Genomic DNA, 12,500 nt, shown 5'->3' on the forward strand with positions numbered 1-12,500 from the left:
AGCGCTCCATGCATGCATCGTATTTTGTGGGAAGGAGATCTGCAACGTGATGCACTCCACATCAACATTTTTCCGAATGGTTAGTTTCACGCGGGGAAATGGTCAAACGGCAGGAGCGGAACGATCACACCAGAGGCTGCTTGCTTCCGGTGGTGTGGTGGTGTGCTTTCTCGGAGTACGCATGTTGTTCACCGTCAGCTGACGCAATAGAAGAATGATTAAGTAAGCAGGGTTGTCACTTATATCTGCTGAAAGTCCCTTTGAAACCTCATCTTTTTCCTAGTGTACACCGATTTCCCTTTTTCAATGGCTTCTGTTATTAGTGAGCTTGAAGAAATAGCAACAACAGTTAATGAGGCAGAACCTGTTGATGAGAAAGAAGTAGATGAAAAAGAGGTTGGCGAGAATATCTTTAGCGACACCAGACCGGTGAAAACTAGACTTTGGGAGATACGTAATTCTTACAAGTATCTAATGATTGTCTATATATCCGCTATTGGTATTGGTATAGATTCCCTTCTTTTCAGTTTATTATTGGGTATGGAATCTTTCAGAAAAGCCTATGGTTACTACGATGAAGCCACAAGCGGATGGGTCATCAGAGCAAAATACCAGTCTGGTTGGAATGGTGGTTCTTTTGGCTGTCAGGTTTTGGGTGCCTTCTTTGCAGGTTGGTACAATGATAAGTTTGGAAGAAAAAGTTCTTTGGCTATTTCTTGCATTATAACTATTATTGGTAACACTGTTGCTATAACCGCTCCGGTCGGTCACCCTATCAATTTGGTCATGGCAAAATGTGTTATCGGAATTGGTATCGGTATTCTTGTTTCAACTTGTCCAGTTTACTTGTCCGAATTGATGTCGCCAACCTTGAGAGGTATTGGTTCCATGGGAATCAACTTCTCCATTTGCTTTGGTCAGTGGATTGGATCGCTAATTTATTTCGGCTGTTCGAAGAATTATACGGGCATTGACGATTCAACAGGCTACAAAATTGCCTTTGGAATTCAATATTTGTTAGTTGGAGGATATCTCCTTTTGTTCTGGTTTATGCCGGAATCCCCATCATATTTGATTCACCGCGGTAAGTTGGAAGAGGCAAAAGCCGCCATTAAGAAGCTCTATCACAACAAGAATAATACTGAATACGACATTGACTCACATTACGAGATTCTCATTAAGGAAGTTGAAGAAGAAAAAATGAATGCTGAAAGTGAGAAAGAAGTTTCGTATGCCGAACTCTTCAAGGCTACAAACCTAAAGAGGGTTGTACTATCTATCTTTGCTCTTACGGGACAGCTTTGGGTTGGTGTCAGTTTCGTTTTAACCTACATTTCATATTTCTTTGAACTTGCTGGAGTTTCAAGCAGCATTGAGAAGACGGTTGGTATGTTCACTCTTTGCGTCGGTGGTAACCTTGTTTCTTACTTTGTCATTGAAAGAGTTGATAGAAGAGTCCTCTACATTGGTGGTGTTGCCCTTTGTACGATCATGAATTTACTCATTGCATGCGTGTCATATGGAAGCTCGCAAGCTGCTGCCTATACCACCGTTGTGTTTGTCTTTCTATGGGCTTTTATCTACGAAGCCACTGTTGGTCCATTGACATATGCTTTGATCACGGAGCTTCCACAGGGAAGAATGCGTGCCAAATCGGTGGCAATTACTTCTAATGTCAACAGTCTCTGTAGTTTTGGTCTTGGTTATCTCATCCCATATTTGTTCAATCCCGATGAAGTTAACATGGGGGCTAGGATCATGTTTGTTTGGACAGGTACCGGTGTGGTTTTGTTCGTTGTGATGCTCTTCTTCTTACCAGAAACTAGAGGAAGAACTGCTAACGAGATTGAGCAGTTGTTCGTGAACAAAGTGGGTGCTTTGAAATTCAAGAGGGCTAAGTTTGATGAAGATGATAAATTAATTATGTCATCAGTGGGGAAAGAGGTCAGTCAGGCATAGCTTGTTTGGTGTGTCCCCGTCCGCCTTTTTGTATCCTTACTTTATTGAATAATAGAAATGAAAGCTATAAATACGTGCTCGTAAATGTTGGCCTGTTCATCCAGTAGAAGTAATCGTCAATATTACTCGTATTTGATGTTGTTGTGGTGTAAGGAAGTGATAAACTATTCCTGAATTGGGGGGTGTAAGGACGTTGGCGAGAACGACCTCTGAATTTGGTGTAAGGACGTTGTTGAACGATTTTTGGATAGAGCGATTTGAATTGTGATCTGGTGTAAGGACGTTGCCAAGAGCATTCTCTGGAATTCGATTTGGTGTAAGGAAGTTGCTAAAAGCGATTCCTGGATTTTGATTTTTCATGGGATATTGAGGGACGTCTCCTAGAATTCTTAGAGCGATTCCTAAAACTCAATCTGGTGTAAGGACGTTGTTCAAGGCGATTCTATTTTTATTCTCGGTAGCACAAGATTTGCCGAGATCCGATTTTCTAACTGGAACTTAAAGATAGGTACATTAATGTGCAGATCCTCTCGTAAGCTATTAGTTCTATCCTACCTAGAGCATCTTACCTCAGTGTCTTTATTCTTAACTTTCTCTTTGCAAAGTCAAGAGTTATCGAGGCTCGATATTAAATAATACTAAGATATATTTGAAAGTAGATATTGAGGGAAACAAAGTGAAGCATAGGAAGTGGTAGTGATTTAAGATGAACGCTGAGGATTTGAAGGTGATAGGAGTAGTAGAAGATGAGATACGATTGAATTGGTGGTGTGGGGTAAAACAAAGAAGCTGACATGGGATGGCAGGTAATGAACACATGGTGTAAGGATGTGCACGAAGTAGCTTTACAGATGGAGTTTACGCATTTGAAGTGAGTTGGAAGCCAGATGGGACGCGTGCGGCTATATTGCGGAAGTGGTGGTGGACTAATTAGGTTAACTGACTGAGGGAACTGACTCTACGCTACATGCTACGCTACAGGCTACTCTACTCTACGCTACATGCTACGCTACAGGCTACTCTACTCTACGCTACATGCTACGCTACAGGCTACAGGCTACATGCTACTCTACGCTACAGGCTACGCTACATACTCTACGCTACATGCGCTACGCTGCATCTTCTGGGGGAGGGACAACGACAGACTGGAAAGCTCAAGAGAACGAGCGGACTTGGAGATGGAAGAAAAAAAAAGTGATGGGGAGAGAGGAAACTCGAGTGGATTAAAGCCTGTGAGAGGACGAAAAAGTGATAGGCGGATGGGAGAAGGAAGTGGGAACTCGAGTAAATTAAACACTAGAGAGGAGGAAAAAGTGATAGGTGGACGGAAGAAAGTTTTTGCGACGGATTGACGCGAGTTGGGAGATGGAGAGGGGAGGGGAAGGGGATGTCGGAATAGAGATGGACGACTACACGAAGAATACAGAGAATACGAGTAGTTCACTTCCCTCACGCACGCACGCACACACACCCGTCCCACACACACGCACGTCGAATCTCAGAAGGGAATCGACTGAAGTGGATGGAAGTGCAAACGGAGCTTGGGGGAGGGAGATGGAGACTACACAGAATACACGTAGGTGGTGTAATAGAAGACGAAGGAATTGATGTTAGGGAGATTGATGCTGGCACAAAGGCTACAAGACTACACGAAGACTACACGTAAGCTTAGTTCACTGACGCACGCTCGCACGCCCGTCGAGTCTCAGAAATGCGGATTGGCTCGAGTGGACTGAAGATGGATGGTGTAAGGAAAAGAGAAAGCCGAAGTACAAACGGAGCTTGGGCGAGCTAGACGGAGGAAAGGAAAAAGGAAATAATCCGGAATAAAGATTAAGGAAAGACTACAAGACTACACGAAGACTACACGTAAGCTTAGTTCACACCCGACACTCACTCACACCCAACACTCATTCACACCCGACCCTCACGCACTCACACCCATCCCGTCAAGTCAAGTGAAACTTTCAGGGAAGTAGTAGACGCGTAAAGGTATTTGAGCATTGACCCTGGATTTGTAACTACAAAGTAAAGTTGACGGTGGATTAGTGCACTATGAATTATCATTCTCCCCGCCCGACCACTACCGACTAACCACAAACCCTCACGCCCACACACCCACACACCCACACACACACACACCCTCACCCACACGCCCTCACGCACATACACCCACCCCGTCGAGTCCCGTAAAGTTTTAGAAAGGTCGTGTATTCTTCAGAGCTCTAGTCGACCAGGCTCATTCCGTGGAGTCGGCAAAAAGTCGGACGCGTAACGCATTGCTGAGGATGGGGTAAACAAATCTGCTGGTGGTAGGGAAGATGAGTCAGTGGAGTCCAGAGGCTTTGAGGAGGATGGGAATGGATACTGTGGATTGGTAGAATTTGAAATAAAGGTGTACTTGACTAAATCAATAGACTACGAGAAATAAAATCTTCTCCCGCCAGACCATCGACGAGTCGCGTAAAGGTATTTGAGCATCGACCTTGGATTTATAGGCTACATAACAAAGTGGTGTATCTGACCCTGGATTAGTACACTATAAATTATAATTCTCCCCGCCCGACCACTACCGACCACACACCCACACACCCGCACGCCTTCACGTCCTCACATTCACACGCACGCCCACATGCCTTCACGCACACACACCCACACCTTCGAGTCCCGTAAAATTTTCAGAAAGGTCGTGGATTCTTCAGAGCTCCAGTCAACCAGGCTCATTCCTTGGAGTCGGCAAAAGTCGGACGCGTAACGCATTGCTGAGGATGGGGTAAACAAAGTTTGCTGGTGGTAGGGAAATGAAACCGAGATGGATACTGAGGATTTGTAGACTACAAATAAAGGTGCGTTTAGAGACGGATCAGCAAAATACATAAAGGTTTTAAAGGTGTCAATTTGACTGTCAAATCAGTGCACTACAAAAAATAGAATACTCCCCCGCCCGACCACCACCACTAACCAACCGACCACAAACCCTCATGCCCTCACGCCCTCACCCCCGTCGTCCTAGAAGGTCTTGTATTAAGAGAGTCCGTCCGTCGATACTGCCAGAGTCACCTCGTTGTGCGTCGGCTTAGTTTGGAGAATGCCAAGTACGAGGTGCATTGCTGTGAAACGCATCTATTTCCACGCCATTTGGGGTGTGCGACCAGACTTTACCACCCCGAGACTACCCTTAAACTGCCTGTGGAGTGGCGGTTTAAACGTTGATACCAGCACTACATGTCACTTCTCCACTGTCACTAAGTCATCTAAGCACAAGTCGGGTCTACTCACTGGATGCCCCGTCATTCCGAACCTGCATGAACGTAGCCGGCACATGCATGAATTTCAAACGACGGTGCGTCGAGCGCCGAGGTCGACTGGTGGATATATAGCGACGTTTCCTGGTTCACGGGCTGTTGAGTGAAGCATTAGATAGGCGATGGTTGGCTAGACCTGACTAGGCATGTGCGAATCAGAGTTTGAGTCTTCAAGAAATGGAGATTGGCAACTGGAGTTTGAAATGAGTCTACCCCGACCATTGAATCTTCCGTTCCCCTCAGAGTCATACTTGGGCACTTCTTGTCTTCAGTCCACTACGAGTCCGATGTCTGAGTCTTCAAGAAATGGAGATTGGCAAGTCTCCAGAGTCTACTTTGAACACTTAGTCTTCAAGTCCTATTGCAGTCTACTGTTTGATATCTTGAATCTTCAGCGCACTAGAAGTCCAAAGTCTGGGTCTTCAAGAAGTGCATTGGGTTGTGCTACACGGAGTCAAGACTATATGCATGTTTGCGAGTCCGCCATTTGACTGTTGAATTTGATCATCGACTTTGAATATTCAGTCCACCACCAGTCCAGAGTCTGAGTCTTCAAGTGATAGATTGGAGATTGTCAATGAGTCGTTGGTGTGTACACTTTGAACATTGAGTGTGAATACTATATGCAGTGATGTTGCCAGTTGTCAAGTCCAGACTCTGAACTCTTCTTATCCTCAAGTCTTCAAGAAATACATTGGGAGTTCGTCAAGTGGTGTTTGGAATGGGTCTACTCTGACACTTTAAGTCTTCAAGCTTCAAGAAGAACATTGGGTTGGTTGTATCTACACTTGGTACATTAAGTGTGAATACTACTGTTGTGATATTTGAGATTGTCAAGTCCGCACTTTCAACACTTGGAATCTTCCGTTCCTCTACTCTTTGAACTTTCGAGTTTTCCGTTTCCCTAAGAATCACACTTTGGGCACTTCTTGTCTTCAGGAAATGCATTGGATATTGGCAATGGGTCTGTGGTGTCTCCACTCTGACCACTTTGAATCTTCCGTTCTACTTAGAGTCACACTTTGATACTTTGACACTTCGAGTTCTCAAGAAATACATTGGAGATGGCAACGGATGTTTGAAATGGGTCTACTCTGACCATTGAATCTTCAGTCCACGCCCAGGGTCTGCTACTGCACTGGACGTTTGATTGTCAAGTTGAGTTCTTCAGCCTATTACAATTTCCCCCTTCAGCCTCAACTAGTGCACGAGATTGGCATGCCTCCGTCATTCCGAACGTGCATAAACGCAGCCGGGCACATGCATGAATTTCAAACCCGACGGTGCGTCGAGCGCCGATGGTCCGATCGATGGATATATAGCGACGTTTCCGTGGTTCACTGGCGATTGAGGTTCAGTCACACCAAGTTAAATATTGGATGGGTTGCTACACTGTCAGACTTTGATCGTCGACTGAATCTTCAGTCAAAGTGTGAGTTTTCAATCCAAAGTCTGAGTCTTTAAGCTTCAAGAAGTGCATTGGGTATTGGCAATAGGTTGTGGCTAAGCTGAGTCTTCAAGCCTATTGCGGTGATGTCTGCAAGTCTACACTTTGACGAACCCCAATAGACTTTGAGTTATCCGTTCCTGTAAGAGTCACACTTTGACCCCTGGGATCTTCCATCCTTCACTCTTTGAACCTTTGAGTCTTCCGTTCCACTGAGTGTCACACTTTGGGCACTTCTTGTATTCAGGAAATGCATTGGATATTGGCAATGGGTCTGTGCTGTTTACACTTTGATCACTTCGAGTCTTCCGTTCCACTGAGAGTCACACTTTGACACTTTCAGTCTTCAAGTAATACATTGGAGATTGGCAGTGAGTTGGTGGCGTCTACACGTTGACACTTTGAATCTTCAAGAAAAGCATTGGGTGTTGGTATTTGGGTTGGTGCGGTTTACACTTAGTACACCGAGTCTTCAAGTACTACTGCATTGATGTTTGCAAGTTCACACTTTGCGTCTTCAAGACATGCATTGGATATTGGTGTGTGGTGGTGTCTCCACTCTGACCACTTTGAATCTTCCCTTCTACTTGGAGTCACACTTTGATACTTTGACACTTCGAGTTCTCAAGGAATACATTGGAGATGGCAACGGGTGTTTGAAATGGGTCTACTCTGACACTTTGAATCTTGGGTTCATCTATAAGTCCAGAGTCTGAGTCTTCAAGAAATGCATTAGGTTGGCGACTACACGGAGTCTTCAAGTCCTACTGCATGATGTTCGCGGTTGGCAAGTTTACACTTGAATCTTCAGTTCTACTGTTCTTTGAACCGACAGGTCTTCAGTACAAAGTCTGAGTCTTCAAGCTTCAAGGAGTACATTGGGTTGTGCTACACTGCGTCCTCAACTACCAATGCAGTGATGTTTGCGGTTGGTGAGTCACGTTGACTCTTCAGTTCTACTCTTTGAACCTTTGAGTCTTCCGTTATATTAACGGTCACACTTTGACACTTTCAGCCTTCAAGAAATACATTGGGTTGACGGGTGTACACTTGGGTACACGTGCAGGGATGTGCAAGTCCGCACTTGACTATTTGAATTTGATCATCGACTTTGAATATTCAGTCCACCAGTCCAGAGTCTGAGTCTTCAAGAAATGGAGATTCGCAAGTGTCCAGAGTCTACTTTGAACACCTAGTCTTCAACCACCAATGCAGTGATGTTTGCGGTTGGTGAGTCACGTTGACTCTTCAGTTCTACTACTCTTCGAACCGTCAAGTCTTCAATTCACTGCAAGTTCAGACTTTGCGTCTTCAAGAAATACATTGGAGCTCGGCAACGGGTGTTTGAAATGGGTCTACTCTGACCATTGAATCTTCAGTCCATACCAAGTTCAGAGTTTGAGTCTTCGAGAAATACATTGGGTTGGTGTCTACACTTTGTACATTGAGTGTGAATACTAGTGCTGTGATGTTTGAGATTGTCAAGTCCAGATTTGAACTCTTCTTATCCTCGAGTTTTCAAGAATTTCACTTTAAATATTGGCAATTGGGTCGGTGCTGTTTACACTTTAACACTTTGAATATTCAGTCCACTACGAGTCCCCCGCTGTCTGAGTCTTCAAGAAATGCATTGGGTTGGCGTCCACACTTTGAACACTTGGGTATCCGTGCGGGGACGTGCAAGTCCGCACTTTGACTATTTGAACTCCAGTAGACTTTGAATATTCAGTCCACCAGTCCAGAGTCTGAGTCTTCGAGAAATTTATTGGCGTTGACGTCCAGACTTTGAACACTTAGAGTGCAGGGATGTGCAAGTCCGACTTTGGACACTTGGGGTGCAGGGATGTGCAAGTGACTTTTCACGCTTGGGGTGCAGAGATGTTGCAAACCGTGCAGGGATGTGCAAGTCCGACTTTTGCACTTGGGGTGCAGGGATGTGCAAGTCCGACTTTTTGCACTTGGGGTGCAGGGATGTGCAAGTGACTTTTCACGCTTGGGGTGCAGGGATGTGCAAGTGACTTTTCACGCTTGGGGTGCAGGGATGTGCAAGTCTGATTTTTTGCACTTGGGTACCCGTGCAGGGATGTGCAAGTGGTCCAGAACCTTCATATAAATGTTGTTCATAATAACATGCCTCAAAAATAGCAGTGAATAGTTTCCAAAAAATGTAATCCCTAAAAGAATTCCCAAAGAATTCCCAAAGAATCCTTCAATCTAGCAGCAAAGGCGGAGTGGATGTCAAAAATAAGGACTACAAAATTCAAATTTCGTGTTTGGTCGCCCACACCACTACTCAGTCGAACTCTTGGCAACTTAACTACAGTTGATCGGACGGGTAACGGTGCTTTCTGCCAGATATGATCGTAGCCGACAGACTTTAAACCGACGTCGGTGTGAGATGAATTTTTTCTCATCAAAAAATCGATCCTTGAGATGCACTGAAAGTGTAATGGGGAAGGTGTGGTGGATGTAAGTGCACCAGTATGAGCAGAAAAGATAGAAGAATATACCAGGGCATGTAGGTAGCAGAAAACTAGGCAATGAAATGTTACCAAATATATGGAAGATGAATTAATAAGTAAATGGTATAGAATATAGTGAATAATTAGGAAATCAAGAAATATAAATTTATTGAAAGACAGAGACATATAAGAGAGGAGTATGAAAGTAGAAAGTGAGTAGATAATAGTGTGGAGAAATGGAGGCGAGCAGATAGGGATTGGATGAGATATAGGGAAAAAGGGATTGGGGACTCTAGGTGGTGGGGAGCCATTCGAACCGAAGCATAGAGAAAAGAAAGTGAGCGAAAAGTGGGAATCGTTCAGACTCTGTAAATGGGAGGAAATATTTGGACGAAGGTTCGCGAAAATTAGTGGAGGGTTCGAAAATCTTAAAATGGAAAGAGCGGGGCGTTTATGTAAACAAGGGCGTTAATGCAAACAAGGGCGTTACGTAAATGGTGAAGAAGTTGTTAGTGTGATGGGTCTTTTGAATAGTGAAGAGTTGTTTAACATTGACCTATAAGTGTAAGTGACGGAAAGTGGAAATGGGGAAAGTGGAAATTGGAAAAAAGTGGAAATCTTTCAGACTTTGTAAATGGTGAAGTAAAATACTTGGACGAAGGTGAAAAAGTTTGTCATGGAAACAAGCGAACGCGATCGTCTTTTCGCGATCATTTCTTTGCGATCGTTTCTTTTCGTCGTTTCTTCGCGATCACACGTTCAAAAATCGGGATGAGCTGGCGCGACAAACATGGAATCGATGAGCCGATTGGCAGTTTGATTTCTTTTCGCGAAGGGCTGGAACGATGAGCGTATGGATTATTCTTCCGAGCAAGTCGTTCGGCAGATGCCATTGTTCCTGTAAACGAAATGCATTTGTTTGGGCATTCGATGAGCCTATTGGTGATTCGTTTAGGGTGATAAATTTTCGGAACTAGGAAGTGGCTATGCAAATTAATATAAGTACCATAGAAAGTGCAGTTTCGACATGCAAATATGAGTACTGGGAGTGAACGAGAACTATTAGAAGGTGGGATTAAGAAACACTATGATGATTAGCAATTGAGTAGGTAGAAGGAACTACCATTAAGGGACTGCAGGCACTTAGCAATTCAGTTACTTTTGGGTACCACTGGGAACTACCATGAGAAGCAGATTGCAGAACCATTAGCAATTTCATCAATGCCATGACTACCATGAAGGAGCTGCAACACCTAGCGATTGAGTCGATGCCAGTTAACGTGAAGTGGAGATTGCAAGAGTTTAGGAATTGAAATCAATGTCAAGTACTACCGTGTATGGTCAATTTCATCAATGCCACGACTACCATGAAGGAGCTGCAAGAACTTAACAATTCAGTTACTGTTAGGTACTATAAAGTGGAGTTGCATGAACTTAGCTATTGAGCTCAATGTCAAGTACTAGTGTGGTGGTCAATAAACTACTTTGAAATGGTGTCGCAAGAATCATTAGGAATTGGGATCAATGCCAGGTACCACTAGGACTACCATGAAGAAAAGTTGCAGAACCATCAGTTGCATCAATGTCAGGAACTATTGAGAAAGGTGGTTGCAACACTTGGTGATTGAACTAATGTCAGATACTACGAAGTGGAGATTTCAAGAGTTCAGCGATTGAGATCAATGCCAGGTACTACTAGGACTACCATGAAGTGCCGATTGCAGATGTATTATCAGTTGCATTTGACATGAGGTATGTGTGGTGTGCAAGAGCACAGCAATGAAATGATGCAAGTCTATTTGCAATTTAGTTTATGTCGATTAATACCGGCAAGTGATTATTGAGAAATGGTGAGACGTGCAGATTACAGAACTATTGGCAGTTGCATTTATGCCAGGACCATCGATAAAAGGTGGTTGCAACACTCAGCCATTGAATTGATGCCTGGACCGTGAAGTGGATATTGCAAAACTTGGCGAGATCAATGTCAAGTACTGCTGTGGTGTGGCCACATTGAACTACTTGGATGTGGTGCAGTAATTGAGCTATTGATATCAACGTCCATGTCGAGATACTATAAGAACCACGTTGATCTATTGGGATGTGGTGGAAGAACTTAGTAATTCAGTTAGTGATAGGTACCATTAGGAACTACCATGAAATGCAGATTGTATAACCATTGCAGTTGCACTTGATATTAGTTACTACCAACAAGTGATCAAACTATGTCAAAATTGCTGGAGAAATAGGGAGTTGCCGCTTAGAACATGTCTGGACATCACAGTGATTGGCTACTGAGGAGTTGAAATATACTTTGTATAAGTATCAGAGATATTTGTAGGATCATTCTGTAAATACTTTGGGGTGATTTGCTAGCAATTTGTTAGCAACTAATTTGGTTAGTGTGTTACATCTATTCATTTATGCACGTGTCTAGTCGTATTCATTGTCCCAATTGAGTTGACTCATTAAGGTTCACAAACTTCCGCATAGTACTTTGCGTATGGTTGAAGCCGAAGGGTTTGAAGGTTTAGTTAGGTGTATTCAGGTTGCAGTCCTAATCAATTGAGAAGTGTCTTCCCTTTATGAAATCTGATAAATGTCTATCGATGGTGTCACTTAATGGTAGAGAATGGTTTGAAAGTAGATATTCAACACCGTTATTAATTCACAGGTGACTATTTGAGGTAGGAACGATTTCTTAGAAATGGATTTTGTTAGCATTGATTTTGTTAGGGAATTGAGATTTTACATAATTCAAGATCTAGGTTTTGTTAGGGATTAAGTTTATTGGCCAATAATTTTGTTAGCAAATATAATTTAGTATGAAATTTGAGAGAATAATAGTTAGGGATAGTATTTTTGTTAGAATTAATTTATCAAACTCAAAGATATTTGTAGCGACAGGGAAATCTGTTAGGATTAATTTACAAATTCAGAAAGATTTGTAGCGAAACTGGGAAATCTGTTAGGATTAATTTACTAAGTTCAGAAATATTTGTAGCGAAACTGAGGAATTATTTTGCAAGTATTAGCGAATTTATAGGGAAATTATTTTATAAAGTTTTAGAATTTTGTTAGCGAATTGGTAATAAAATATTTCTTAGAATCTCAGAGATATTTGTTAGCGAAACTGAGATATTATTTAGCAAGTATTATTAGCGAATTTATAGGGAGATTATTTTATAAAGTTTTAGAATTTTGTTAGCGAATTGGTAATAAAATATTTCTTAGAATCTCAGAGATATTTGTTAGCGAAACTGAGGTATTATTTTCTAAGTATTTTGTTAGGAGTCATTTTTTGTTAGCGAATTTGTTAGGAGTTAT

The 12,500-nt window shown here is 42.8% G+C and overlaps 1 protein-coding gene across 1 annotated transcript, besides 1 other annotated feature; it reads left to right on the top strand.

Annotated features, from left to right (window-relative positions):
* Positions 1 to 12,500: part of a sequence feature (contains ribosomal RNAs) that runs on past both edges of the window.
* On the top strand, positions 307 to 1,959 carry FOA43_001959 (uncharacterized protein; the record flags this gene model as incomplete). Its single annotated transcript, XM_038922264.1, has 1 exon — positions 307 to 1,959. One exon carries the CDS (start codon positions 307 to 309, stop codon positions 1,957 to 1,959), a length of 1,653 nt encoding a protein of 550 aa, XP_038778192.1.

This window comes from Brettanomyces nanus, chromosome 1, assembly GCF_011074865.1.
Source record: "Brettanomyces nanus chromosome 1, complete sequence".
In the NCBI taxonomy this organism is placed as follows: domain Eukaryota; kingdom Fungi; phylum Ascomycota; class Pichiomycetes; order Pichiales; family Pichiaceae; genus Brettanomyces; species Brettanomyces nanus.